Source organism: Camelus dromedarius, chromosome 1, assembly GCF_036321535.1.
Source record: "Camelus dromedarius isolate mCamDro1 chromosome 1, mCamDro1.pat, whole genome shotgun sequence".
NCBI lineage: Eukaryota > Metazoa > Chordata > Mammalia > Artiodactyla > Camelidae > Camelus > Camelus dromedarius.
Window position 1 is genome coordinate 119,817,075 of NC_087436.1, and position 25,495 is coordinate 119,842,569.

General features: G+C 59.8%; 2 protein-coding genes across 4 annotated transcripts in view; one reads left to right on the plus strand and one right to left on the minus strand.

The window, feature by feature from the left end:
* Positions 1-25,495, plus strand: part of SORCS2 (sortilin related VPS10 domain containing receptor 2) — a 444,959-nt gene that overhangs the window by 194,314 nt on the left and 225,150 nt on the right. The gene's annotated exons all lie outside the window — the stretch shown is intronic.
* Positions 3,085-5,651, minus strand: PSAPL1 (prosaposin like 1). Its single transcript, XM_010997038.3, has one exon. It carries the CDS (start codon positions 5,632-5,634, stop codon positions 4,042-4,044), a length of 1,593 nt encoding a protein of 530 aa, XP_010995340.3. The 5' UTR covers positions 5,635-5,651; the 3' UTR covers positions 3,085-4,041.

The window sequence follows — 25,495 nt, forward strand, 5'->3', positions numbered from 1 at the left end:
CAATTGAAGCTTAAGCTTGAGGCCTGAACCCCATGGTGGGGCAGTCCTCCACCGTGGCCTGTGCTTCAGTTTCCCATCCGTCTCGGAGATTAGCGTATCGTGAAACTTCTGGGCTGAGTGTCTGTCACGTCCCTCCCTCACCAGCATTGGAACCACAGTGACCCAAGTTGGGGTGGCCTCCTGCCCTCCGCCCACCACCCCTCCTGAGCTCCTGAGTGCTGGCGATTCGGGGACCGGACTGCCTTTGACAGTGACCGTCCCGGTGGGGACGAGGATAGATGCTGCCAGAGGGGCAGGGCCGCCCCCACCCGGGGGGCCGCTTGGAGGGCTCTCTGGGGGAAGTGAGCACCTTCGCACACCCAGGCCCAGGCCCGCTGTCAGCCGTGGGCCCTTGGGACGCAGCCCACCTGGCCATGGCCTCCCCCAGGCCATGGAGGACATTCTTATTTGCATAGCGTCCCTGAGAAGGCAGCTGGGACTAAGCAGAAGTGATTCACTTTCATTAATTGAAGGCTAGACTGTCCATATTTTAAACCTGGGGTTGGGGCTGGCCGTGGCTGGGCCTTTTCAGAACCATGTGACTCCACGGAGGCGCTCAGCACTGGCGGTCCCCGCCCAGACCAGAGGGAGTTTTAGACTGAAGACAGGCACGTAGAGCCAGCGTTTACTGCTTCACCTGGCACTCACAGGGCCCCGTTCTGAGTGGCTCCGCTGTGGGAGATGAGAACATAGCGGGGACCACTGAGGCAAAATCCCTGCCCGCCCCCAGAGGTTACGTTGCCCAAGGGGAGACAAACCACAGATGAGATAGAGAAGTGAACCCCACGGGTGGTCCCCTGTGGTGACGGCTAAAGCAGACGGTGAGCTGGGACCAGGACTAGGAGGTGCTGGGGGGACCCAACCAGACCTGACCTCACGGGGAGGTGACACGGGGACCCTCAGAGAGGACAGACCGGGTGGGGCAGGGCGATGGAGGAAGGCGGGCCCCGAGGGGCAGGCGTGTGAGGCACTTCCACTGCCAGGGTTGTTTTCGGGGTGGCTGGGGCCATTTCCTAGACAAGGAGACTGAGGCAGAGGGAGGCGCAGGGAGGAGGGCTGGCCTGCTTTTCCTGCCCTAGCTCTGGCAAGTTGGGGCTGGCCCAGCCCTGACTCTGGGCTCTGTACAGACCATCTGTGCCGATGTGAGTGTGGGCACAGCCACACACCTTCAAGACACCCTATGCCTAGAGGTCTGGGGGCGATGGTGAAGTAACGAGCATTCATGTTGAGCGAGCGCTTCCCCGATGCTGTCCATCGGCCTGGTGGAGACCTGGGTGGGCTCCCCGCGGCCGGTGTCCCGGCGCCCCGCGTGCTCACTCTCACGGCCTCAGCCGCAGCAAGCAGCTCAGCCACCCGCTCCCCCAGCTTTCTAATCGAAAAGGAATTTGATGAGGGAAATGATAAGCAAACAGCAGCCGAGAGTGGTTAAGACGCTCACTTGGGGAAAATAAATCAGCCGTATCAGATCTAGGAATTTCAATGCATCTTAGGAGGAAGATATGCAAAAAGAAAACAGTGAAACATATTTTAAGGGGCAGGCTAGAGATGCACAAAGACACACTCAGGGGGAGCAGGAGGTTTTAAAAGCTCCCCCTCCTTGACCTGGCCCTTCTCATATGTTGTCAGCAGTCCTGCTGAGGACGCGTTTAGGAATGGGAAACTGAGGCCCAGGCCGTGGAGTGGTGGAGTCAGGACTTAAACTCCAGCCTCTTGGGTGCAGAGGATGTGGGGTCAGGAACACAGGGCCTAGAACCTGCTTCTGCCTGGGCTGGACTCCTGGCTCCATTGCCTACTGGCTGTGTGACCTTGGGCCAATTATTGAACCTCTCTGTCCTTTGTTTCTGCCTCTGTGAAATGGGGTGATAATGGTGCCTCTCTCAAGGTGGTTCTGAGGGTGAGAAGTGAAGCCAGGCCAAGCTCTCTCGGGGCTGTGCCTCCTAGGGTCACATAGGAAGAAGCCCTTGGTAGGTGAGACCAACATGCACAGTGCATTGGCTGGGCCCATGTGCAGTGGTAGCTCTGAAGTGGGTTGGTGAGGGCAGAAGGTTCCCAGGCCTGGGAGAGGGGTAGGCAGAGAGAAGGGGCATGTGGAGACCCCTCCCTGATCACCTGCCGCAGGTGGATCTGGGTGGGGGGAAGGCGGATGGGATAGCGTCTCAGCTCTGCATGGATGGGTCACCTGTGAGACGTGGTGCTCACCCTACCTGGCCTTGCCCAGGCTGACCATGTGTGACCAGTGACGTCCCAGGAAGCTGTGAGCTGTCACACAACTGTCAGGTGTTCCCCCAGACAGGCTAGATGAGGGGCCGCAGCTCCATCCAGCCCCAGAGAGGGCGCACGCTGGCAGACCGCCAGCCTCTGTGGCTATTCCCCAAGACGTGGTTTGTGCCCAGTCCAACAGTTTGCATGTCTGTCGATCATAAGCCATCCGTATTTTGGAATCTGACACCAGCTGCCTCTCGTGCTCATGTCCAGGCCCTCAGGTGGGTGGTCAGCACGACCACCAGCCCTCATCTTGGACAGGGCTGACCAGTGGGCCCAGGCCCAGCCACCAGGCGCCCTCACTGAGGAGTCTCAGGCCAAGCGTACCCGTCTTCCTGGGGCGATGGCCCAGGATAGTTGCCTAAGAGCTCAGGTGTGGCCTCGCAGAAAAGAGCACCCACGCAGGTCTCTTTTAACCCAGACCTGGGCAATTCTCTTGTTCCAGATGAATTCATCTGAAGGCGACCGCTGGGCTGAAACACTCCTGTGTACATCCCACAAATGTTTCAGCACCTGCTGTGCGCCAGCCCTGTGCTGGCACAAGGCTCAGCAGGGTTCACACCCTGTGGCCATCCCCAAGGGGGTCACAGTGTGCTGGGGAGGCCGATGATGACACTGTGGCATGAGGGGAAACCACAGCGGGTGCCTAAACTGGGCCCAGAGCCTCAGGAAAGCTTCCTGGAGGAGGGGACTCCTGGGTAAGGCCAGAAAGAGGAGGTGCTGCCACAACTTGTGGACCAGGACCTTGTGAGAATGAAAACACAGCAAATGCCATTTGGGGAAAGCTTGCCATTTATTCAATACCTGCACAGCTAGATTTTTCTGGGGACCCCTGTGCTGGGTTCTGCTGGTCCCAGCAGATCGATGGATGCTGGTCTTTTTGGAGGGGAAGAAGCTTGAGGACACCTCCTCAAATAGTCTGTCTCAGCGTCCCCAAGAGACAGGTGTGATCACCCCCATTCTACAGATCAGAAAACTGAGGCTCCGACAGGTGGAGGGGTCTGCTTGTCACTGCCCGGCCGCGTTTGCCTGTGCTGCTCCGCGGCCCCCAGAAGCCACCCCCGACCCCCCGGGCTGGCCCTGTGGGCTCTTTGCCAACACATTTGCCTCTCCTTACTTGGAGCACAGCCCAGGCTTCCCGTCTGGGCAGGAGTCTGGGGTACAGGGAGAGAGCCCTGCAGTGGGCAGAGGCATCGGGAGGACTTCTCTGAGCCCAAGAACTCCGCACAGCATGTGGTCTAGGCCCCAGCCTCCTGCCCACGAAGGTCCACAGACACGCCTCATACGCACCTTTGAGGTCACCCTCAGGGCCCCAGGTTGAGCAGCTCTGGCTTGACGGTGGCTGTGGATGAGACCTAGCCACCCCCACCCCAGCTGTTTGACAAGAAGGATGGGCTGCTACCTGCCCTCTGCCCCTTCCACCGCTCACCCCAGCCAGGACCCCCTTAGCCAGGTGAAGAAGGGGCACCAGAGGCCACTGCCAGGCCCCCCACACCGTCCACACCAGCACAGTGATGGAGAGGGGGCTGTTGGCCGGGGGTGGGGGTGGCGCAATCCAGACGTTCAGTCCATCAGAGGCACATGCAAGGGCAGAGCCGGGGGCCAGGGGTCAAGACAGAGCCCTGCTGCTTTGAGCCTCCCTGCTTGGAGCCTCAGTTTCTCATCTGTGGAATGGGGATGGGGACAGCTCCCCCTCGTGGGGCCCCTGCGGGATTCAGGGAGATGAGGGCCTCCCCGGGGTCACTGGCCGGCATTGGGTCTCGGCACGCCGGGGTCACGCGTGTTGCCGGCGTAGAAGGGCTTCTCTTTCCACATGTAGCGCTGGCAGTGCTCCACGGCGCCGCACATCTCGGCCGCCTCTGGGCTCCGGCACCAGAAGCTGGGGCCCAAGACGCACTGGTCGGTGCCCAGCAGCGCGGTCCTGGGGACGTGGCAGGCGCCCATCTTCATGCACAGGGCCTCAGGGTCCATCACTTCCATGAGGGTCTGGACGAGCACAGGATGGTACTCGGTCACGAAGCGGTTGCACTGCATCATATAGGGCAGCGGCAGGATGCTGCAGCCGCCCTTGAAGGCCTTCAGAATGCCGGACACCGTGCTCTTACGCTCCAGGTTGCGGGCAGACACGCCGAGCAGCCTCTTGCATCCACTGCAGAAGCTGCCCTGGTCCTCCTTGTCCAGCAGGGGGCGCAGCGTGGTTGCCTGGGCCTCGGGGACTGACCGGGTCAGCCTGCGTCTGCCGCACAGCCGGATGGCTGTGCACAGCCTTTGCGGGGTGACTGAGGCCAGGAGCTCCATCAGGGAGGGGCTGTAGGCATCCACCAAGGTGATGCACTCCCGGACTATGGGAGTGGGCAGCATTGAGCACACGCGCTCCAGGGCTTGGCTGATGAGGGTCTTGGTGCTGTTGTTTTTCAGCCACTGGTCCAGCTCCTGGACCCCTTGCAGACACAGGTCACAGGTCACGCCAGCCGTCATCTGGACCTCGCTCTTCTCCCTCGGAGATGCCAGCTCCAGGGAAGGGACCCCATCCACAGCAGCCACATGAGCCAAGCGGGCCGGTGTCTTAGGTTCCTCACAGAAGCCCCCCTTCCTGCAGATTTCATTCGGTGGGATAAACCTCAGGGTTTGCCCAGTAGAGGCAAAAATCCGGTGGATGTAGTTCTTGCAAAAAAGAGCCAGGCCCTGCCCCAGGGACTCACATTGCTCCTGTGTGGTCACCTCTGCCAAGTTGGACAGATTGGGCCCAACAGCATCCTGGAGCCGGGTGACCAGCTGGACACAGTCCTGGCACTCAGGAATCCGCGATGGGTGGAAGCTGAGGGTCCCACTAGCCATGAATGGGGCCACCACCTGGGACGTGTCCTCCTCTGAGAGCGGCCCCAGAGTGGTTGGGTGCCTCTGCAGTGGCTCACAGAGGGTGAGAGCCGCACACACCTGTGCAGGGCCGCTGCTGGGGGCCCCACCGAGCAAGCTCAGGATGGCCAAGTGGTGGACGTCCACCATCTGCTTGCATTTGGTCGAGGACTCCTGGCTGGGCAGCCACTCACAGGTCTTCATCACCAAAGCCAGGACGTCATTCTCCATGGCATCGGGGTTCAGCCCGTTGCTGGCGGCAGCCGCCACATCCAGGCACACATCACAGGGCAGGGACTTGGTGGCGGGTTGGCTCCAGATGGTGCTACGGCAGTGCTCCACGGCCCCGCACCTCGTTGCTGCCTGCAGGTCCTGGCACCACACTGCTGAGCCCTTTGCACACTCTTCGGGGCCAGAGAGGGGGCCGGCCAGGGCAGCGCCCAGGACCCCGGGCAGGAGAAGCAGCGCACAGAGCATGCTGCGTGGTCGCTCGGCCGGCTCCACTGTGCCTGTCTGCCCAGCTGGCGCTATAAACCCAGCCGTCCCACCTGGCCCCTGAGCAGCCGCACAGGGCGGTCCTGCCCTCCTGGCACCTCCGCAGCCTGACTCATCACCCTGGTTCCCCACAGCCTGGTGTGGGTCGCTTCTACCTGGAAAACCGTTTTCCCATCTTCCTGGGGAAACTCATCCATCTTTCAACATCCAGCTCAAAGACCCCTTTCTTGGAAGCCCACCTGCCCCCTTCCTGGGCGGCAGCAGCTTCCCCAGGGCTCACTGTCCTGTCCTGACTTGCTCTCCTGGCTGGGTCCCCTCCTAGAATATGAGACTCTTGGAGGGGACTTTGAGTCTCTTGGGGGTACAAAAGGCATTCTGTCCTTTTCATGCCAGAAGATTAAGTGACTTTAACGACTGGTAACCACCGAAGCTGCTATTTTCTGTACTCAGCCTTGAAGTGGCTTGCCTGGCCAGCCCTGTTCCTGGCCCTGGCACTCGCCAGCGGTGCTGTGTGGGGCACCTTCGTGTCTTCATCTGTGATGGGAGTGCCTCCCTGGACAGCCACATGTGGGAAAGCTGGCAGAAAACCGGGTCCTGGGCCCAGTCAGCTTCTTCCTTCAGGAACCGTGGCCGAGGGTGGGCTGGTCCACAGTCGATAGGAAGATTGTTTCATTCCTGTGTCACTTGTTATCTCATTATTTTTCTTTCTTAGTCTTTAAAACAATTATCAGGCGAGAGAGTCAGCACTGGGCAGATACACACAGGTGTCCTGAGTTGGATCCTGTTTGTGAGATGGAGAGTTCTGGAGCCAGCCTCACCTGTGGCCTGATTTCCATGTGGCTCAGCATGCCTGCTGAGCTCCCCAGGGTGGGCAGGTCAGGAGCCCAAGGGTGTGAGCCCCTTGCATGGTGCCCCCTCTCAGATTCTGGGGCTCTGAGTGTCCAGCAGGGCCACTGCACCCCCAGGTATGTGGGTCAGGCCCTGGGCCCCAGATTGCAGCGGCCTTGGTGGAGGGACGAGACTAGGCTGTTCCATCCGCCTTTGGGGTCGGGGGCTGGGCTGGGAAGAGCACATGGAAAACGGGACGTGCTGAGCTCTTTGCACCGCCCCCGGGACCGTGGTTCCTTTGGACCAGAGGAGGGGCAGCCTTAGGGATGAGGTGGCCCTGGGCACTCAGGTGCGGGGATGGCAGCTGGCCGCTCCTGGGCTTCATCTGCAGAGGCAGAGCTGGGGGCCTGGGGGCCTGGGGAAGGCAGGGCTTGGTTCCTTTCGACACCCTCTTTGTGCACCTGCTTTTCACTCAGCGCATCGCCTGAAATTCCAGAGCACCCACTCTTGTCCTACGAGGACTGCGGGCACAGGGCTGAGCGAGCAGGAGGCCCTGCCCGAAGCGTGGACAGGCCTGTGGCAGGCCCTCGCCGGGTGGCCCGGCCCCCCGCTTGGCCCTCAGGACTGCTGCCTTGGTCCTCTCCCCACAACGCTGCCCGCCCCGGAGGCCCGGGGCGCTCTCCCCGCTGATGAGACACTGGACTGTTTTTTTTTTTTTTATAAAAAGTATATAAGAGACTTCTCTCTGGGACTTTCTAATTTTTTAATTTTTATTAAAATATTTCATGTAAGCAGGAAAAGGCACAGATTGTAAGTGCTCAGCTCAGTGAAGATTCACAAACCGAGCCAACACCCAGATCCAGACAGAACATCTGACGATTCTGGGCAGCCCCCCCACCCACCTGCCAGCTGCCCCTCTGCCCTGCCCCCCCACTGCCCCTCTGCCCTGCCCCCCCGCCCCTGCCCCCACCCGCTGCCCCAAATCAGACTATTTTGGCTTCTTAGGTGCAATATTGCACCTATGAGATTCGTCTGCGCTGTTTCATTCTCATTTCTGCGTGGAATCCATCAGATGAATTCATTATTTATCTCTCCTACCCTCTGTGGTCATTTGAGTCACATCCGGGTTGGGGATAGCGTGGATGACACTGCTCCAAACATTTCTATTCATGTCTAGGAACGCACGTGTCTCCCCATCTCTACTGGGTTTTCTTGAGGAGCAGAATTGTGGGGGTCAGCGTGCAGGTGTCCAGTAGACACCGACAGATGGTTTTCCATGGCGGGTGTGCCCGTCCCCCACAGCCCGATGAGCTGGCCTGTGTTTCTGACATGTGTCCACCATTCTTGGGGCACTTGTGTACTTAATGGCACAAGACTTGTTCCAGTCTCGTCTTGTGCTTTCCTTGAACCAGCCATGGAATCAGCCTGCTCGCCAAGGGCAATGGTATTTAGAAACCAAGACCCAGACACTAGGTGTGCTCATTGTTACTGTGGTGTCATTACATCTAGGCTGTCTTGGTGAACAGAGCAGTGAACACCTTACCTCTTACTGACAGGGGTAAAGGAAGAGAGAGGGAGGGAGGATGTGTTCACATAGAAGTAGAGAAGCAGACATTCACAGATGTAGAAACAGATCTGCACATACATGTGGACACACGTACATGTAACACAGCAACCATTTGTCATATGTCTTCATAAGACTGTGAGTTTACTTTGATCCTTAGATAATGACAGCTTAGGCAACATTCTAGTTTTCTCCTTTTCTGTATTTTTAATTTCCTTGCCCAACAGTGAGGAGTTTGGCTCCCATTAACCTTAACATACTCATTTGCTGAACCCTAAAATCTAAAAATGTAGTTTCAGAAAATCTAACACCTGCCACCGTGAAAAGTAAAACCTACTAACTAGACTTCTGTATTTGTATACATTTGTCTTTAGCCTACTGATAAAATTTACATATAGCAAAATGCACACCTCATAACTGTGCAATGCAGTATTTTCTGGCAAATACACACATGTGTGTAAAGCACGCCATGGAGAGGCAGAAGTCTCCTGTGCCCTTTCCCCGTCACCCCTCAGCCAGAGTGAGTGCTTGTCTGGTCTTCCTCACCGCAGATTAGTCTCACCTGTTTCTGAGCAGGCAGCAGTGGAATCGGTGCCGGGCTCTCCCAGTGTCCGCTGCTTTCACTGTCCTTCCGAGAGCCAGCCCTGCCGTCCCCGCAGCTCCCGGCGCCTCGCCGCTGGGCGGAGTCCCCTGTGCCATCTGCCGCTGTCTCCTTATCGCTGTGGCTGGCATCGGGCACTTCCAGTCTGGGGTCGTTTGAGCGCTAGTTGCTGCTCTGTACATTCTTGGGACAGAGTGGGCGTCTCTGTTGGGTGGGCACATAGGGCAGGACTGCTGGGGGGGCCTGCAGGCGGAGGTGGCACTGGCGTGGCGGCACGAGGCCGCGTCACCCCAGCAGTGTTGCTCCACGTTACCCTGATTTCTCCCCACAGAAAATGCCGGAAATGACACGCCGTGTGTCTGCCTACCACCCACCGTCTAACAAAAGGCAGCATTTGCTGTATTTTTTTATAAATACCACTTGTTTTAAAAAAAAAAATCTATCTGGAAGTTGTTTATTTTTTCTTCCCAAGTAAAGACACGTCTGGTCCCAGTGGGATGGGAGGTAGCATTTTGTGGGTGGGACCCTTAAGTGGAGCCAGGGTCAGGGAAGGGAAGCAGAGGAGGTGAGGAAGAAGCTGCTGACCCCTTGCTCGGAGGCCCAGCTCGGAGAGGGAGGGAACCAGGAGGATTCTGATGCCACAAAGCACAGAAGACACGGCCCATTTCTCAGCACTCTGCCCGGCCCTCAGGCCCGCATTTCACCATCAGTCCCCGAGGCCGCCCTGCCGTGTGGGTGGGAAGGAGCTGCCTGGGTACACGGTGACAGCTGCTCACTCTACTGCCCACACAGAGTGGCAGGGGCTCCAGCCTGGCAGGGCTCGCAGCCTGCTCTGCACTCTGAGCACAGGCGTGCCGGCTTCTCCGACCTCCTGGCCCTTCCCTTCATCCCGCTGGGCTCTGCCTGGGGCTGATACCGATGCTCTCCCCCAGGGCGGCCCACTGTCCCTCTCTGCCCTCCCTGCCTCTTCTGGGTGACACTCCTGTCCCTGCCCAGGACCCCCTGCACCACCCGGCCAAGGGTGGGATCTGCGCAGTCGCTCATTTCCCGCGTATTTTTGCCACCCCTGCTGCGATCTGGGGCTCACTGGGGTGGGAGGAGGGACCGGCGTTCAGGTCCCGGGAACAGACCGCGGCCCGGCTGAGGCCAGGTGGGAACGGGCTCTGTGGCGTGGAGCAGGGAGAGGGCGGAAGCGGGCTGGAGAAGCGGGCACTCCCCTGGCCCGGTGGCCCCCTGGTCTCCCTGGGAAGCTGGTGCGAGCGCAGCGCTTGGATGAAGTGGGCACCCAGGGGAAGCACCCCAGGCGGGAGGCAGGGCAGGGGCAGAGGTGGTGGGGGTGCGCACCGCGGTCGGGGAGGCCAGCCAGCGCCTCGGAGAGAGAGGCTGGACAGGCCTCTTGAGCCACTGAGCTCCGCAGAAGAGGCACTTGTTGCTTCTGAGAAGGTCAAGGTAGGATTTATCCAGGTACCATCTTTGTGAGGTCTGGGGGAGAGAGGGCACTCAGGTGAGGGGCGTGGGCAGGTAGCCCAAGGCCAGGGTCACAGAGACCCCGGGGAGCCGAGCCCTGGCCCCGCAGCCAGGCCTGGGGTCTGCGTCACAGCAGCCGAGGGTGGGCTGGCAGAGCCAGGCAGTGAGTGGAGGCGGCCAAGGCGAGGTGAGGGTTGCCAGGGAGCCAAGTGGGAGGCCAGGACTCAAACCTGACCCAACAGGTGTGGGTGCGTGGGTGAGCCTGGAAGAGTTAAGGGGCAGGAGAGGGGGCCGTGGGATTCCTGAGCAGGGCTGAGATGAGCAGATGCCGGGAGGGTCCAATCAGAGCATCCGCTGAACACAGGGTTGGTGAGGATCAGACTTCACCCCTGAGCCCCAGAGAGGAGCTGGATGGGCAAGTCGGCCGAGCCCGGAGCAGCACCACCTGCCCTCCTCCCCTCATGTTGAGACACAGGTGCTCCTGGAGGGGTGGAGGCGTAGGGTTCACAGGGAGTCGCTGGCTACAGGGTGATCATCATTTCATGGATGTGTGATGTGGGCGGGGGCCCTGGGCACTTCCTGCTCCAGCTGAACCTGACTCCCCACCTGGGAATGGCTGCCCTCCGAGGTCCACCTTGAGGTCTCGGCTTCATGGTAACAACAGAGGGAAGAGACTGTGCTCCTGGCAATGCCAGCTCTGGAGGCCAGAGTCTGACATCACAGTGCTGGGAGGGCCGAGCTCTGGGGGAGGGCCCTTCCTCCCTTGCCTCGTCCTGGTGGTGGCAGTAAGCCTTGGTGTCCCTGGGCTTGGGGCAGCGTCCCTCCAGTCTCTGCCCCCGTCTTCATGTGGCCTTCTCCCTGTGTCTCTCTGTATCCAGATTTCCTCTTCTTATAAGGACATTAGTCATTGGATTAGGGCCCACTCTAATGCAATGTGACCTCGTCTTAACCAGTTACATCCACAAAGATCTTATTTCCAAAATAAGGTCACAGTCATAGGTCCCAGGAGTTAGGACTTCAAGCCTGTCGTTTAGGGGATGTGATTCATGCCATCCTCAGCAGAGGGTTCTGGCCTGCTGACCCTGACCTTTAAACCTGGACAGCCTGGGTCGGAGAGCCCACCCCTGCGTGGAGAGCATCTCGGGTCCGGGCCAAGCACCTGGGTGTTGGTGGGGCACCTGCCACGTGCCGGCCCTGGGTGCTGTTTGTAAAGCTCTTCTCAGCACAAGGCAAGTCTCAGAGGGTTTGGACTTCAGCTCCGGGACACACAGTCCTTAGCGTTCCTGGTCCCTGTAACCCGAAAGCCCTGGGAGGCACTGGGCCTTCCAGCCACGCTGGCCCCCAGTTCCAGCCACTTAGGGGCCCTGTCTTAAGGCTGTGAAGCTGTAGCCCCGCAGTGATTCGGGCATTAAGACCAGAGACCAGAGAAGCCAGGAAGCTTAGGGGCGCAGACCCAAGGCGCAGGGACTCTGAGTCCAGCGCTTAGACACACAAGCCTCCGGAGCCCGGAGAGCCCACTGGGGTTCAGGATGCCAGCGTGGGCTGACTGTCTCCCTGTGCCCAGCGCCTTGAGTGGTCCTGTGCCACCTCCGGCCGAGTCTGGAGCTTCCCCACATCTGAAAGGCACATCTGAAAGCGCACATGGGTGCTTTCCCCACGCACCTCCCTGTGCAGGGCATGCCCCGCCTTCCCAGGCCAGGCTCCAGCTCCAGGATCGTCTTAACATAAAAAGGCCCGCTCGCCTGCCCGGCCCAGGAGGCGGCTGTGGGAGAGTGCCTGGGAGAGCTGGCAGGGCCCTCCCAGCAGGCAAAGTAGGTTATCTCATCTCCCTGGGCGAAGGGAGCAGGCAGGTGACATGGGCAGAGTTCTCCTCGCTCTTAGAAGAGGAAAGACAGCCATCTCCAAGGGGCAGGCGGCCAGCACCGGCTCTGTTTAGCTTCACTTTCCTGTATGTGTTCAGCAGTGATTTACTGATCCCCTGCTCTGTCCTGAGTGCTGTTCTAATTTGAATTAGTGAAACAGGAAACCCTGTGCTCCTGGAACTCATAGGAGGAAGGAGAAATTAAACAATGATAATACATAAGTAGGTGTTATAAGATGGGGAAGGTGAGTGAGAGGGAGAGAAATTAGGGGTGGGGGTGGGATCATCAGTGGGGGTGGTCTGCCTGCAACAATATTTGGATGAAAACTCAACCTGGGTAAGAGCCAGGTAGGTGTCCAGGGGACGTGTGCTCTAGAGGGACTGGCCTGTGCAAAGGCCCTGTGGCAGGCGGGTGCAGGAACAGCAAGGAGGCTGGGGATGGAAGCAGGGAGAGCTGATCAGGAGGAGTTGGAGGTTGCTGCAGGAATCCAGGTGAGACCCAGGTGAGGGCCCGAGAGGCAGGGTGGGTCATGGCTCTGGATTCCGCATGTTTGTAGTTAGAGCCAATGGAATATACTGCGCGTTTGAATGTGGAATGTGAGAGGGGGTCAGGGACCAGGCTGATGTCTGACCTGACTGCCTGGGAAGCTGGTCTGGAGGAGGGAGCTTCAGGCAGGCAGACCTGTTGGCCTGGCCTGTTGTGACATCCAGGTGAGGGGCAGGTGCCTGATCTAGGGCGTGGTGTGGAGGAGGACGAGGGAGGGGCACTGAGGACCGGCTGTCACTGCAGGTGGTGAGACGGGGGAGCAGGGGACGAGGGGAGGCCCAGGCTCGCACGATGGGCCCGCGAGTGCCGGCCTTTGTCCCAGCAGGAGGGAGTGGTTTGGGGGAAGGCCAATGGTGACCTCAGAAGAGAGGTGACCAGGGTGAGAGAGGGACAGGCCATCGGGGCTCAACAAGGAGGTCCAGGCCGGGGTGAAAGTGTTGAGGTCCCAGCCTCTGGGTGGTCTTTGAGGTTCCGAGGTTGAGAACATGCTGGGCAACCAGGGAAAGGAGCCAGGACTGGTGGTGAGGTGGGCGTGGGAAGGATTTAAAGATTTGACTGTCCTGGATGTGTCGGGACGGTGCTGGCCACCCCCATGAGGGGCATGGCAGCCGGTCACGTGGGCTGAGGGGTGCTGGGGAGGAGCGCTGGGGCTCTTGGAAGGGGACACACCGGGGGTCGAAGGCTGCAGGATGCAGGCAGGTGCGGAAGGGAAGGGAAGGGAAGGGAAGGGAAGGGAAAGAGAGCCCTGTTTCCTCCTCTAACCAAGTGATTCACCAGCGTCCCAGAGGGAAGGGCCCAACTCCCACCCACCCCACCCTGGGACTGTGGGGTGACCACCCCCCAGGGGGACCTGATTTCTCTCACCTGAACCCAGCTCGGAGCTTGCACGGCTTTCGCCTCCTCTCCCTGGCTTAGTTCCCTGGGCCGCATAACAAAGCACCAGACCAGGTGCTGAACAGCAGAGGTCTGTGGTCTCCCAGTTCTGCAGGCCGAAGGTCCGAGCCCAGGGTGTCTGCAAGTTCTGTTCCTTCTGGCGGGTCTAGGGACAAGCCGTCCCAGCCTCTCTCCCAGCTTCTGGGGTTTGCTGGCGATCCTTGGTGTTCCCCAGCTGGTGGAAGCGTCGCCCCGACCTCTGTCTCCCTCGTCACACGATCTCCTTGCTGGGTGCCTGTCTGTGTCCACATTTCCTCCTTTTCGTAAGGACACCAGTCATGTTGGACTAAGGGCTTACACTGCTCCAGTGGGACCTCGTTTAACAGTTCTGTCTACCACGACCCTGTTTCCCAATAAGGCCCCACTCTAAGGCACTGGGGGTTGGGACTTCAATATGTGAATCTGGTGGAGGGGGCAGTTCAACCCATAACAGCCACTGTCATTGGTATTTATAGACATTGAGGGTGCAGCTGGGGATGCTGCAGGGCCCCAGACCCCAACCCTCCATCCTGCCCACAGAGTGGTGGGGGGTCCACCTGTGCCAGGTGCCAGGCAGAGCCCACCCAGTCCACCCCCAGGTAATCCCCCCCACCCAGCCCAGAGGGAGGCACTGGGCCTGCTCTATCTTAAGGTGAGATCGTGTGGTTTCAGAACTTGCTGGTCACAGAACTAGTGACAGCTGAGGCCGAGGTTCCAACCAGGCAAGCCGCCTTCTGAGTCCCCAGGCCCTGCAGCTTTGGCTCTCTGGGGACACTGTACCCTCCTGTGTCTCCCCACACACTGGGCTCTTTGGATCCCAGGGCAGCCCAGCGGACAGGGGTCAGGGTTCTCCTGGCCTCTGAGGGGAACTTGGCAAAGGCTCCCAGGCCTGGGCCCAATCTCCCTGATTCAGATCATTCTGTCCTCCTCCGTGCAGATGGCCTGGCAGGGCACTGGGGGGCCAGGAGGGCCTTGCTTTGGTGGGGCTGGGCTGGACAGGCTTGAGCTCTCCTGGGAGACTGGACCTGGCTGGGGGGACACGGGCCTAGCTCACCAGGGGCCAGAAGACCCCTCCTTAGAGGGGAGACGAGGCAGATTCCTCTACTGGCTGAAGGGCCACTGGCCGCTGCTCCGCCCTGTCCCGAGCAGCTCCCAGGCCAGGGAGAGGGTCTCATTCTATTTTGGAAGACTCAGGTGGGAGTGTGTGAAGCAGCTGACATGTCTGGACAGAGGTGTCAGGCTGAGAGGCCCCTTTTCTGGGCCCCCAGAGCAGCTGCTGGGCGGACAGTGCTGTCGGGGTCTGATGTCCCCAGGGCTCTGGCTTGTGAGACACCCCCCTCACGATGGCTTGTCTCCCCTTTTACTGGTCAGTTAGGACACACAGGGCCTTGTGCTCTCTGCTCACCCCTTAAATAAGATCACTCCTGCTCCAGGGTGACCTTGTGGGGCAGTATCACAGTGCCCATACTCACCCATTCCACAGACGAGCACACTGAGGCTCAGAGAGGTTCGACCACTCTCCGCAAGTTCAGCCAGTGTGTGCACAGCCATCATCTTAGATTCGGTCACTTCTCTTTGTTTGTTAATCCCATCCTGGAAAAGGTTCTGTTTTCCATGGAGGGATCAGTACACAATTTCCAAGTCAATTAATCCACGTATGCGGAAGGTGGGCTTCAGCACGTGGCGGTCAGGGTCAGCGTCTGGGGTCCTCCAGGCTCTGTGGCCAAGGAAGCAGGCTCAGGACAGGAACCCCGGCTCCTGCCACCTGCCAGGATGCTGCTGCTGCCATCAGGGATGGATCCTAACATGAAAACATGGCAATCACGAAAGGGTTCAGGCCATGGGACCAAGGTAACCGACCCCTATTTATCCAGGGACATTAGGCGGATGTTAACGTCTTGTATGTGTGTCACAGAATGTGGAAAGAAGTGAAGCATTGCAGACACAGCGGAGGCATCGCTCCTCCACGGGACCTCCACACTCCCCCCGAAGTGTTCCATTCTCATCCGTGTTCTCCTGCTTTCACCGCCCCCATCTGTGTTCATAAATAAAGGATGCCATGATGTCGTGTGCCCCAGATCTACACGACTGGTCTGTGCTGGATGTCTCTGCTTGCGGCTGGCTTTGTTCACTCCGCGCTGTGTTTGTGAAATGAGTCCCCGTTGACAGGTGGGATTCCATTGTATGGATAAGCTGCAGTTGATCTGTTTCCTTTCAGAGGGACACTGTGTTTTGCTGCTCCCACTTTTATTTTCCTTTTTGCTATTTTGGCCAGTCCCACAGCCAACAGCTTTGTGTGAGTCTCCCGGGGTGTCTGCGTAAGCCACCCAGAATCTCAGGTGTGGTCCTCTGGAGGCAGGACTGCTGCTTGGAGCCCAGAGCATCTCCTGAGTCACTAGATGTGGCCAAGGTGTGCTCCAGAGCCCGGTGCCAGCCAGGCCGAGAGAAGGATTGGACTTCAAGTTCATGTATTCAGAAGAAGATTTTTGCTTCCCTCCTTCCTTTCCCTCCCCTCCCCAGCAAGTGCACAGTAGTGCCGCATAGAGCTCATACAGACAGACCGAGATGCACATCCTTGCTTTGCTGCCCACCCGTGGGTGACCTGGGGCAAGTTTCCAGGTGGTGCTGTGCTGACATCCCGGGGTGATGATTCCCCCTTGGGAGGTTGCTGTAAGGCTCAGAGAGGTTCGGCCACTCTCTGCAAGTTCAGCCAGTGTGTGCACAGCTGTCATCTTAGATTCGGTCACTTCTCTTTGTTTGTTAATCCCATCCTGGAAAAGGTTCTGTTTTCCACGGAGGGATCGATGCACAATTCCCAAGTCAATTAATCCATGTATGTGGAAGGTGGGCTTCGAAATATGGAGTTTTGCTCCAATAGGTGATGTACGTGACGCAGTGTTCAGTAAATGTCGGAAGTTGTCATTTGTTCGTTCATTGATTCACTGATTCATCCCTCTACTCATGAAGCCTTTGGTGCTCCAGGAGGTGGGCTGGCTCCTTGCTCGGCCGCCTGGAGCCTCCCCAACATCCTCTTCCTCAGCTGGGCCCAGAGGTCAAGCTTCTCAGGTGGCTTCTGTGTTGGCTCTGGAGGTCTTTGGCCTAGAAAATTGCTCCAGTTTTCCAGGAATCTGACGGCCTTCTCCCTGGGGGCCCTCGACAGCCAGAAATTCCACCACGCCCAGGGATCCCCGAGGGAGCCGCCCTCTGTCCCCCAGAGGGAAGTGTGTGAGAAAGGCACCTGGGGCCAGTTGTGGAGGGGCGGGAATTGGGGGAACATCTGGAAATTCCTGAGCCTTGAAATTAGTTAAACAAATACCATTTGCTCTCCTTTTTACCCTTCAAACAACCCAAAGAATGGGGCCCACGGGACGTGTGGGGCAGCTGCATCTTCCTGTTGGCGGTGATGGAGGGTCCTACGGGGGATGTGGGCCGGGCCTGCGGAGGCTGCGAGACCTGGGCTCTTGTCCTGAATCTGCGGACCGGATGTGACCTCAGGCATGCTGCCCTCCCTGGCCTCAGGGTCCTCGTCTGTGGCTGGGGGATTTGATGGAGGGTCTTATCTGGCTCGTGAGAGCCACTGGTGAAGTTGGGTTCCCCGGAGTCACACTGGTGGGTGCTACCCCCCAGCCAAGGGGAGGGATTAGAGAAACCGGAGGGACCACCTCCACCACAGCTGAAACGGGGGAGCAGCCTTGCCCCTGCTCCCTGGCCCTTTCCTGGGCCCCTGGGGTTCCCGTAGTGGTCGGGCTTCAGGTGAGACTGTCGTGCCTGCTCAGAAGCAGCCTGGTTCACTGCTCCTGCACACTCAGGCCTCCCACACCACGTGAGGGTCCCCCAGCACCCACTGCTAGTCATAGTCAGGAGACCCTCACCCCACTGAGCCCCTCTCACAACAGCTGCATGGCCTCGGCTTAATGAGCCAAGCTGTGGCCGCTTCTCCCACAACACATGCACGCGCCCTGGCCAGCCAGGGCGCTCCTGTCTGCTGTCCATGGTTCCAGCATCTGGAGGGGCCTGGCACCTGGGGGTGTCCATCAGCCACAGAGTGAGCGTGTGAGTGAGTGAATGAATGAGTGAATGAAGGAATGAGTGAGTGAGTGAATGAGTGAGGGAGGGAATGAATGAATGAGTGGGTGACTGAATGAATGCAGTGACCTGGCGCCCAGATCCAGGTCTTCAGCAGAAGAGGCAGCCTGTCCTGGAGGCTGGGAGGCCCCACCACCTACCAGCAGGAGCTCTGAGGCAGAGCCAGGGCCACACTGGGCCTCAGTTTCCCTATAGGACCAGGGGAGGTGGTGTCCAGATCCACGCACCCACAGATATCCACAGGGCACTCCTGTGTGTGGGCCCAGTGCCGGGCGTTAGGACTCCCCAGCCCTCAGGCCCGACTGTCCCCGCCCTGGAGTGTAGGCCAGTGAGGGGACCGAGCCCCAGCACATCCGACACCCCGGTTGGAACAGAAGCTGTGGGACCACAGAGCAGGACGAACTCCAAGGTGTGGACGGCTGAGCTGTGACCACAGCAGCCTGTGACCAAGCTGGGTTGGGCAGAGCATGAACCATCGCTGCGGGGAGTTGGGCTTTGTCCCCAGGTCAGTGGGAGCCATGGAGGAGCTGAGAGCAGGAGCAGGCCGGCTCAGCCTTGTGAGGCCCAGGCCCAGGCCCAGGGCTGCAAGGAGTGAGAAGGACAGATGGAGGCAGGGAGCCCAGGCAGGCGGCTGGGGGTGAGGCAGGGAGGGGGCGAGGCTGGAGCTGAGGCCATGGAGGTGAGGAGGCAGCTGTGGGGCTGTGGACGGTCTGTGCTTGGGAGCTCTGCCTGTCACCCGAGGGCCTGCCACACAGCACGAAGGCCCCACTGGTGCTGCAGGTGCCTGAGGGTGTGTCTATGTATGACAGCCAGGGAGAGACAGAGAGTCAGAGACAGAGAGATGGAGAAAGAGAGACACAGAGACAGAGAGACAGAGACAGAAAGGAGGGAGACAGAGAGAAAGCCAGAAAGAGGAGATGGAGAGACAGGGTGAGGCTGACCACCCCTCCTCTGCGAACGCCTCCCCGCCCCGAGGGCCCACCTTGCTGTGAGCTCTCTAGGAGGCTCTGTGCCCTGTGGCTTCTGCTGACAAACAGGTAAGAACCCCAGTGGGTCCCGCACCCACCAGCCCAGCTGCCCCGCAGAGGGCGAGGCCATGAGGCCCCGGGCAGCACCCGCCCCTCGGCCTGTCTCGGCTCAGCTCCACCTCAGTCCTCCTCTGCCCCCCTCCCCCGCAGTGCGGCCGCAGGAGGGCCCCCATCCCTCTGAGTGTCCGTTTCTTCAGCCGAAGCTGGGTGTCTGGGAGAAAGCAGAGCGAGCCAGACGCCCACACAGAGCCTGGGATGGCCCCTCTGACCCCTGCCCTTCATCCTTGCTGCCGCCTGGTGCCCTAGTGACATTATTACCCCATTTTACGGGTGAGGAAGCTGAGGCCCAGGGATCAGGTGACTCTCAAAGGCCCACAGGTGGCTAGTGAGAAGCAGAGCTGGAGTTCAGAGTCTGGGGCTTGTTTGCTTCTCAGTAAACAGTGGGGCTGATCAACTCCTCTCCCCCGCTCTCTGCGCTGATCATGGCCCCTGGAAGCCCGGAGCCTGGCCCACCGCGGACACTGCCCGACGGTCAGGCCCCTCAGCTGCAGACCGCCCCTCAGAGCCGCCCTCCTGGGCCAGAGTCGGCCAGGGCCTGCTGGCTTCAGCCTTGCATCTGGCTAAACCAGTTCCTCCTGGGTCTTGGTGACCGTGAGTCCTAAAAGTTGGGACACATAGGGCGTTTCCCCAGGAGGTTCAAGGTTCTTGAGGGACAGCAGAGAGGCTCCAGGTGGGCCCCGAGGCACAGGGCATTTAACACAACACCCCCGCCCCCTGAAGCTGCCCCGCGCTACCCAGAGCCATCCACGTGGGATCTCTCGCCCTTGCCCAGAGCGGCCTCTGGGTGCGTAGGTGGCCTCGGCGGCAGACAGGCCCTGGGTCTGGGTTTCCCTCTGCCTATGTCCCCACCTCCCTCAGAGTGGCATGTGCCCTGGGGTCCGGTCCCCAGCCGGGCTGCAGCCCAGCGTCGCGGAGGACGGCATCCTCATGGACCTCCTCTGAACCCCTCACACCCAATAAAGTTCCGTTTAACACTCCCCCCCGCAGAAGATGGGAAAACACGCTGTGTCATTTTTCCGGGGCCTCTGTAAGAGTGCATTGCCTGGATGACACAGAAACTTGTTTCACAGTCCTGGAGGCTGGGAGTCTGAGAGCAAGGTGAGGGCTAGCTGGTTCTTCTGAGGCCTCTGTCCTCGGTGTGGATGGCCGTCTTCTCTCCGTGCCCTCGTGTGGCCATCCCTCTGTGCATGTCTGTGTCCTAATCTCCACTTCTTATAAGGACCCAGTCAGATTAGATGGGGACCCACCCCAGTGACCTCATTTTACCTTAATTACCTCTTCCAAGACCTGATCTCTAATGACAGCCTCTTTCTGCAGTGCTGGGGGTTAGGACCGTGTGGATTTCGGGGGCATGATTCAGCCCATCACAGGTGCTCACTGGTGTTTGTGAGGTGAATGAATGAATGAAGAATGGAGATTCCCAAATGAGATACTTCCTTTCTGCCCAGGGAATCAGAGGTTACCAAGGAGCTGGCCTCTGTTTTACATGCAGGACAAGTGACAAATCTTCCTTTTATATGCATTTTTTTCCACTCTTGTTTTCCACCCATAGGCTGGTGTGTGTGGGTGGGGAGGGACCTTTGCAGGACGAAAACCGTGGTAGGAGAGGGGCAGCCGGCTGCAGAGGGATGGGAGGTGCTTCTGCCAGGAGGATTTGGTTTCTGGAACCATCGGCTCCGTCTCCACCAGGATGCGAAGGGGAAAGCAGGAGCGGGTCTTATTCGTGCCAATGCTTAGACCTTTACTGATGCAAACAGAAGACTTCCCAACCCTGGGTTTGCAGAGGTGGACAAAACTGATGCCCAGTGGCCTGGCTGGGGTGCCCTGTGTACCAACACTCTCACCTGTTGTCACTGGGCGTGGGGACCTCAGCACACAGTAGGTGTCCCACAAAGGTAGCACATAGTAGGCCTGCAGGCAGATTTCCTTGGCACACCCCACCTCCCTTCCTGGAGGGTGGTTTCTCTTCCAGAGCATCCTGTTTGTTCGACCCAAATTCTGGCCTCTCTTCTCAGTGCTGTTTGGCCTTAGAGCCGGGCGACTTTATTCCAGAAAAGACAGGAGCCAGACCTTGGCGGCAGAGGCCCAGCCAAGGGTGGGCGAGGGGCGGCACTCCGGCCCCAGGCAGCTTTCAGCCGGTGAGTCAGTGCCCCATGGATGTCATTGCAAATGACAGATGTGGGCCTGGGGCGGGGGCCTCAAGCAGGGGCCGCACCAAATGCATTTTCCTTCTGTGTCTCTGCCTGACTTGCTCAGCTTTCTTGGCTTAGGGAGGAAGGCCGGGAAGGGACACTGGAAAGTCCTTGTGCTTTAGTTTTGAGTCACATGCCCCGGCCTGGTGCTGGGCCTCTGCAGGAGAGGCCTGGGCTCCAGGGCAGGGCGGGGGATCGCTGGCCTGCGTGCTGGGGGTGTCTTGGTGAAGGGGATACCCCCAAAACAAACCTGCGCACTGACCTGGGTGGGTGGCACTTTACTCCCCTCAAGCACAGGACTTCTGAGAGAAATCTGGTGGCTCTGACATGGTCCTGGCCCAAGAGAAGCCCACTGACCTGTGGGGCAGCAGCTCCGGGACCCAGGGCTGGGCCAAGGGGGTCCCCGGCACCAGGGCAGCGGGCCCTGCCTGGGACGCTTCTTGGTGGAGGTGATGCTTACCTGAAGCCCTGAAGGATGAGCAGGAGATGGAGGAGGGACCGCGTGTGCAGAGGCGTGGAGGTGGACAGGGCAGGTGGCCGGTGAGAGGACCTGGGCTCCGGCCTGTGGAGCAGTGTCCGAGTGGGGGATTAGCAGCAGGTGGACGGAGGGGCGGCAACAAGTCTGGAGGCGCTAAGGTGCAGCCCCAGAAGCTTCTCTGATGTCACTCCCACTGGCTAGGCAGCGAGCCTTGATTTGAAAGTGGACGTTCTCCAAGTCTCACCTTGAGAGGCGCAGCGCAACTGTGGCATTGGACTGGGCCACACAGGGGTTGGATCTGAGCCTTCCTGAGCTCACTGTGACCCACAGCAGTGCCACCTGGCCCCTGGGACAGGCAGTCACCCCTGGGTACTCTGAGTTTCTGGGATGGCTGTCCTGGGGCATCTGACTTCCTGGCATAGACTCAAGTCTCTGACCTCTGGATGGGCCACCTCAGGGCCAGCCCCTCTTCTGTCACCCTCTGAAGCAGAGGAAGGGACAGACAGGACCGGGCTGGGGTGCCCGGGGACGTGGCCTGGATGGGTGCAAGAGCCTTTGTGTGATGCCAGCTGGCCACATCAGGGACACTAGCCAGTGGCTGTCCCCCTGGGGAGAGGAACCCAGTAGGCAGCCTCTACCCCTGGTTGGCCGGGGCCGAGCAGGGTGAGCGCTGGCCTGGAGCCTTGGCAGAGCAGACAGAGAGGAGGCCCACGTCCTCCGCCCACGTCAGCGGCCCCCCTTGGAGCCTCCCTGCGGAGCCCAGTGTCCTCAGCGCCCGAGGGTGCCGGGCTGCTGCCGGTGTAGCGCCCGGTGCACCTCCTCCTTTTCAGGAGTCGCCCAGCGGCCCTGCGAATCCCCGCCGGGGTGCTCGGTGAGTCTGGGGGAGGCCGGTCTGAGCAGCCTGTTGGGGCGCCCGTGCCCACTGCCAGCAAGCAGACTCCTGGGCTGGCCCCTTTGGGAGCTGGAGGCCCCGTGGGGTCTCCAGGCTGAGGGGCACAGTGCCCGGACCCGAGAGGACCTATCCCCATGACCGCTGTCCCACATCTCCGCAGCTCATTAGGGATGTGGGTGTGCAGTCCCTGCCGGCCCCCTAAGGCAAGAAGCCCGGCTCTGAGATGGGGACAGACGCTCAAGGGGCCGTGTCTTCTCAAGGGCAGGAGGCAGGACCGGCCCCCATTCCAGGCTGACCTCGAGCTGCTGCCCGTCTCCAGGAGCATGCGGCTGCCAGGCTGGCTGCCAGCAGCAGTGCGCTCCAGGCCTGGCCCTCCTCCTTGGGGTCCCTACTCAGGCTGGCATCAGGGGACTGCTGTCACTCCCTCAGCCTGGAGCCCCAGCCCAGGGCTGCCCCAGAGGATCCCTGACTGAGACGCTGCTCGCCAGGACCTTCCTGGCAGTGAGATGGATTTTCTTACCCTGGGCGCGTCTATCAGGAGCCTGGAGGCTGTCCCAACATGCTCCACCAGTTCCCAGAACCTCTGCTGTCTCTGTGGGGGTGTTTTCAGGAAAGGTCCAAATCACATACAAGTTATATTTTAGGCTGATATCAAATCTCACCATTTTATCTGTGCTTGCTTTATACAAAATAGACCAAAAGGAAGATGGGGCACTGCCCCCCAGGCGTACGCACACACACAGACTCACACGGACAGCCCCAGGGGCCCCGCCCTGTGGAACCGGCACCCTCTGACCTCGCCAGCCCTCGTCCTTTGCTCTCAGGGCCTCTGGCCTCAGGGAAGCAGGGGAGACACCCAGAAAGGAGGAACCTGCACAAACTGTCCGACTGAAGTTCCCCAGCGGCCTGTCCTCTGCCAGCTGTCCATGTCCTGTTCAGCCATGCGGGAGAGACTCACCTCCCGCCCACCTGCCCCCAGCTCGGCACACACACACCCTGAGCGGGGAGGACCCAGGGCCGCAGGCCAGAGGTGGCCCTTCCTCCTGGACGTCCTGGGTTCCTCAGCCTGACTCGCTGTTGAGATTGGGCCCCTGCTCCAGCAGGGGATCGAGCACGTGCCTTGGGGGTTACAGGAGGCGTTCAGCAGAAATGCCCCGTGCTGTGGCAGTAGGGCCGCCAGGCTCCACCTGGGCCGGCCTGCGCAGTTCGTAAAGCGCGCTCACGTCCATTCTCCAGTTTGGGCTTCACTGTTGTCCTTGGTAGGAGCCAGGTCCCGGGAGGCTGCCTGTTAGACGTCAAGGGCTTTTTCTAGGACCCTTTCACCCCAGTGACCTGGAACCGCCCTCGTGGGCCCCCTGAATCCGACTCATTTGTCAGTCAGCCGCTTCTCCAGTCTACCCAGCAGTCATCTATTCGTCTAACAAACACCTCCCATGTGTCTGCCAGGCGCTGTGTAAGCAGGACACGTGCTTATGAGCCCCATTTTACAGAAAGGGGGACTGAGGCTGGGAGGGGCTCCCTCACGGGTCCAGGGCCTCTACTCTCCTGCTGTGCTGTCGTGTGAATGTCCTCCCTCCCGCTCACCTGAGTGACACGCCATCCCCAGGGCTCTGGGATCTGGGGTCTGATTAATCTCAGGCCCCCAGATGGAGAAGGGCCCAGCCCAGGAAGCCCAGGCCACGTATTGTGTTGAATTCTGCTCTGCCGGGACCCCCCGGGCACTGAGGCCCAGTCTGTGGCCAGTGCAGCTGCAAGGCCCAGACAGCTGGGGGCCGGCGTGCCGCTTCGGGGCTGCCGGCTGCTGGAGGAGCAGCCTGAGGTGGGCCTGACGTATAAGTTACCTGCGATGTCAAGGGCGCTTTCCCCGGGTCTAACAAGCCCATCACGCCCCGCACCCAGGGCCCCTGCGTCAGTCCGGCAGCTGAGCCGCATCGTGAATTTCCGTGGCCGCGGGAGGAATGGCAGGCTTGTGGGAATTGCATGCAGAGGGCTGTGGAGTGGAGATTTGGCAAGACTCGTTTCTTGGGAGCGGGAATTTGGTGGGAAAGGACAGCTGACTTGGCGGGATGTTCAGGTCTGAGAGTAACCGACGCGACCCCCATCCCGGCCCAGCGGATGTTGTGTTCTGACTGTGAACTCGCCTGGGCTCCGCTGTCCGGTCCTCCTCCTCTCCCCTCTTGCCACCTCCTGCCTGGGGACGGGGAGCATCAGAAATGCCCACCCTCCCCCCGGGGGCAGAGCCGGAATGTGCCGGGAGCTTCCGGGGAGGCCCCGCCAGCAGTGTCGAAAGGAACTGGAGAGAAGGAACGCCAAGCCTGAGGACGTGGAGATTCAATCAGTGGTGTGATTCCCTCTGCAAATTAAATTATTCATCATTCCCTGGTCCTTAATAAGATAATTACTGCCTTTGGTTTTCCCTACTAGAAAGGGACTTACTTCGCGTCTGAGTGTGAAGGAAGCTGTTAAGTTGCCGCAGCCCCGAGAACGAGGGCCAGTTCTGCCCAACCCTGCACCCCGAATGTCTTGGCCCAGATCCAGCCTCAGCCACCACCCCTGAGTGGCTGAGCTTCCTCCTGGGCTCCAAGCCGCAGGTCTGGCCGCTCTAGTCCTCCTCTGCACGGTGGCCCGGGCTCCACGTGATCACTGGGAAAACTGTAGCACGTCCATTACGGAGATGTGCCCTAATTCACGAGCAAGGGTTTTATGTATGTGATAAAATCACGCTCCAAATAGAAAATTTCAAGGGTGAGCTAAGACGTGAAATGGAATTCTCTATTTTCACACACTTGAGGCTCATCCTGGCCCCCCCGCTGGTGGAGGAACAAACCCAGTGATGGGAGGTCTTTGCTCAGGCCGGTCCACGCCTGCTGGCCTCCTCTGGGGCTGGAGCCAGGAGCTGGAGGGCATTCTGGGTGCAGCGCTTCTGAGCTCTGCTTAACCCTCCCAACTCCTGCTGCCCGAGATATTCTCCGAGAGCCCGCCCCAGACCTGCCTGCCCCCTCGGAGTCTGCCTTTGAACGAGAGCCTGGGGTGAGTCCGGATGCCTCACCGTGTGAGCCGCACTGCTCTGCGGGGTCCTGGGGCCTGCCCTCACCCTGTATCTGCCCGGCAATCCCACCCCTGGCCCAAGCCCCGGCTGGGCTGTCTCTCCAGCCCACAGCCTGGCCCTCCCCAAGTCCCCTCCAGTCACAACCCAGGCCTTTCTCTCTGGAAGCTTACTGATGGATGCCCACTGCCATCTCGCAGGGAGCCCCCTCCTGCAAGCCCCTCACACTGGCTCTGCTGGCCTGGCTTCAGTCTGTCCCCTACTCCCTGGGGCTCCATGAC

Bases quoted from the DNA above. Each gene is read 5' to 3' on its own strand.
- PSAPL1 (XM_010997038.3), bottom strand. From the start codon at position 5,634: ATGCTCTGTGCGCTGCTTCTCCTGCCCGGGGTCCTGGGCGCTGCCCTG.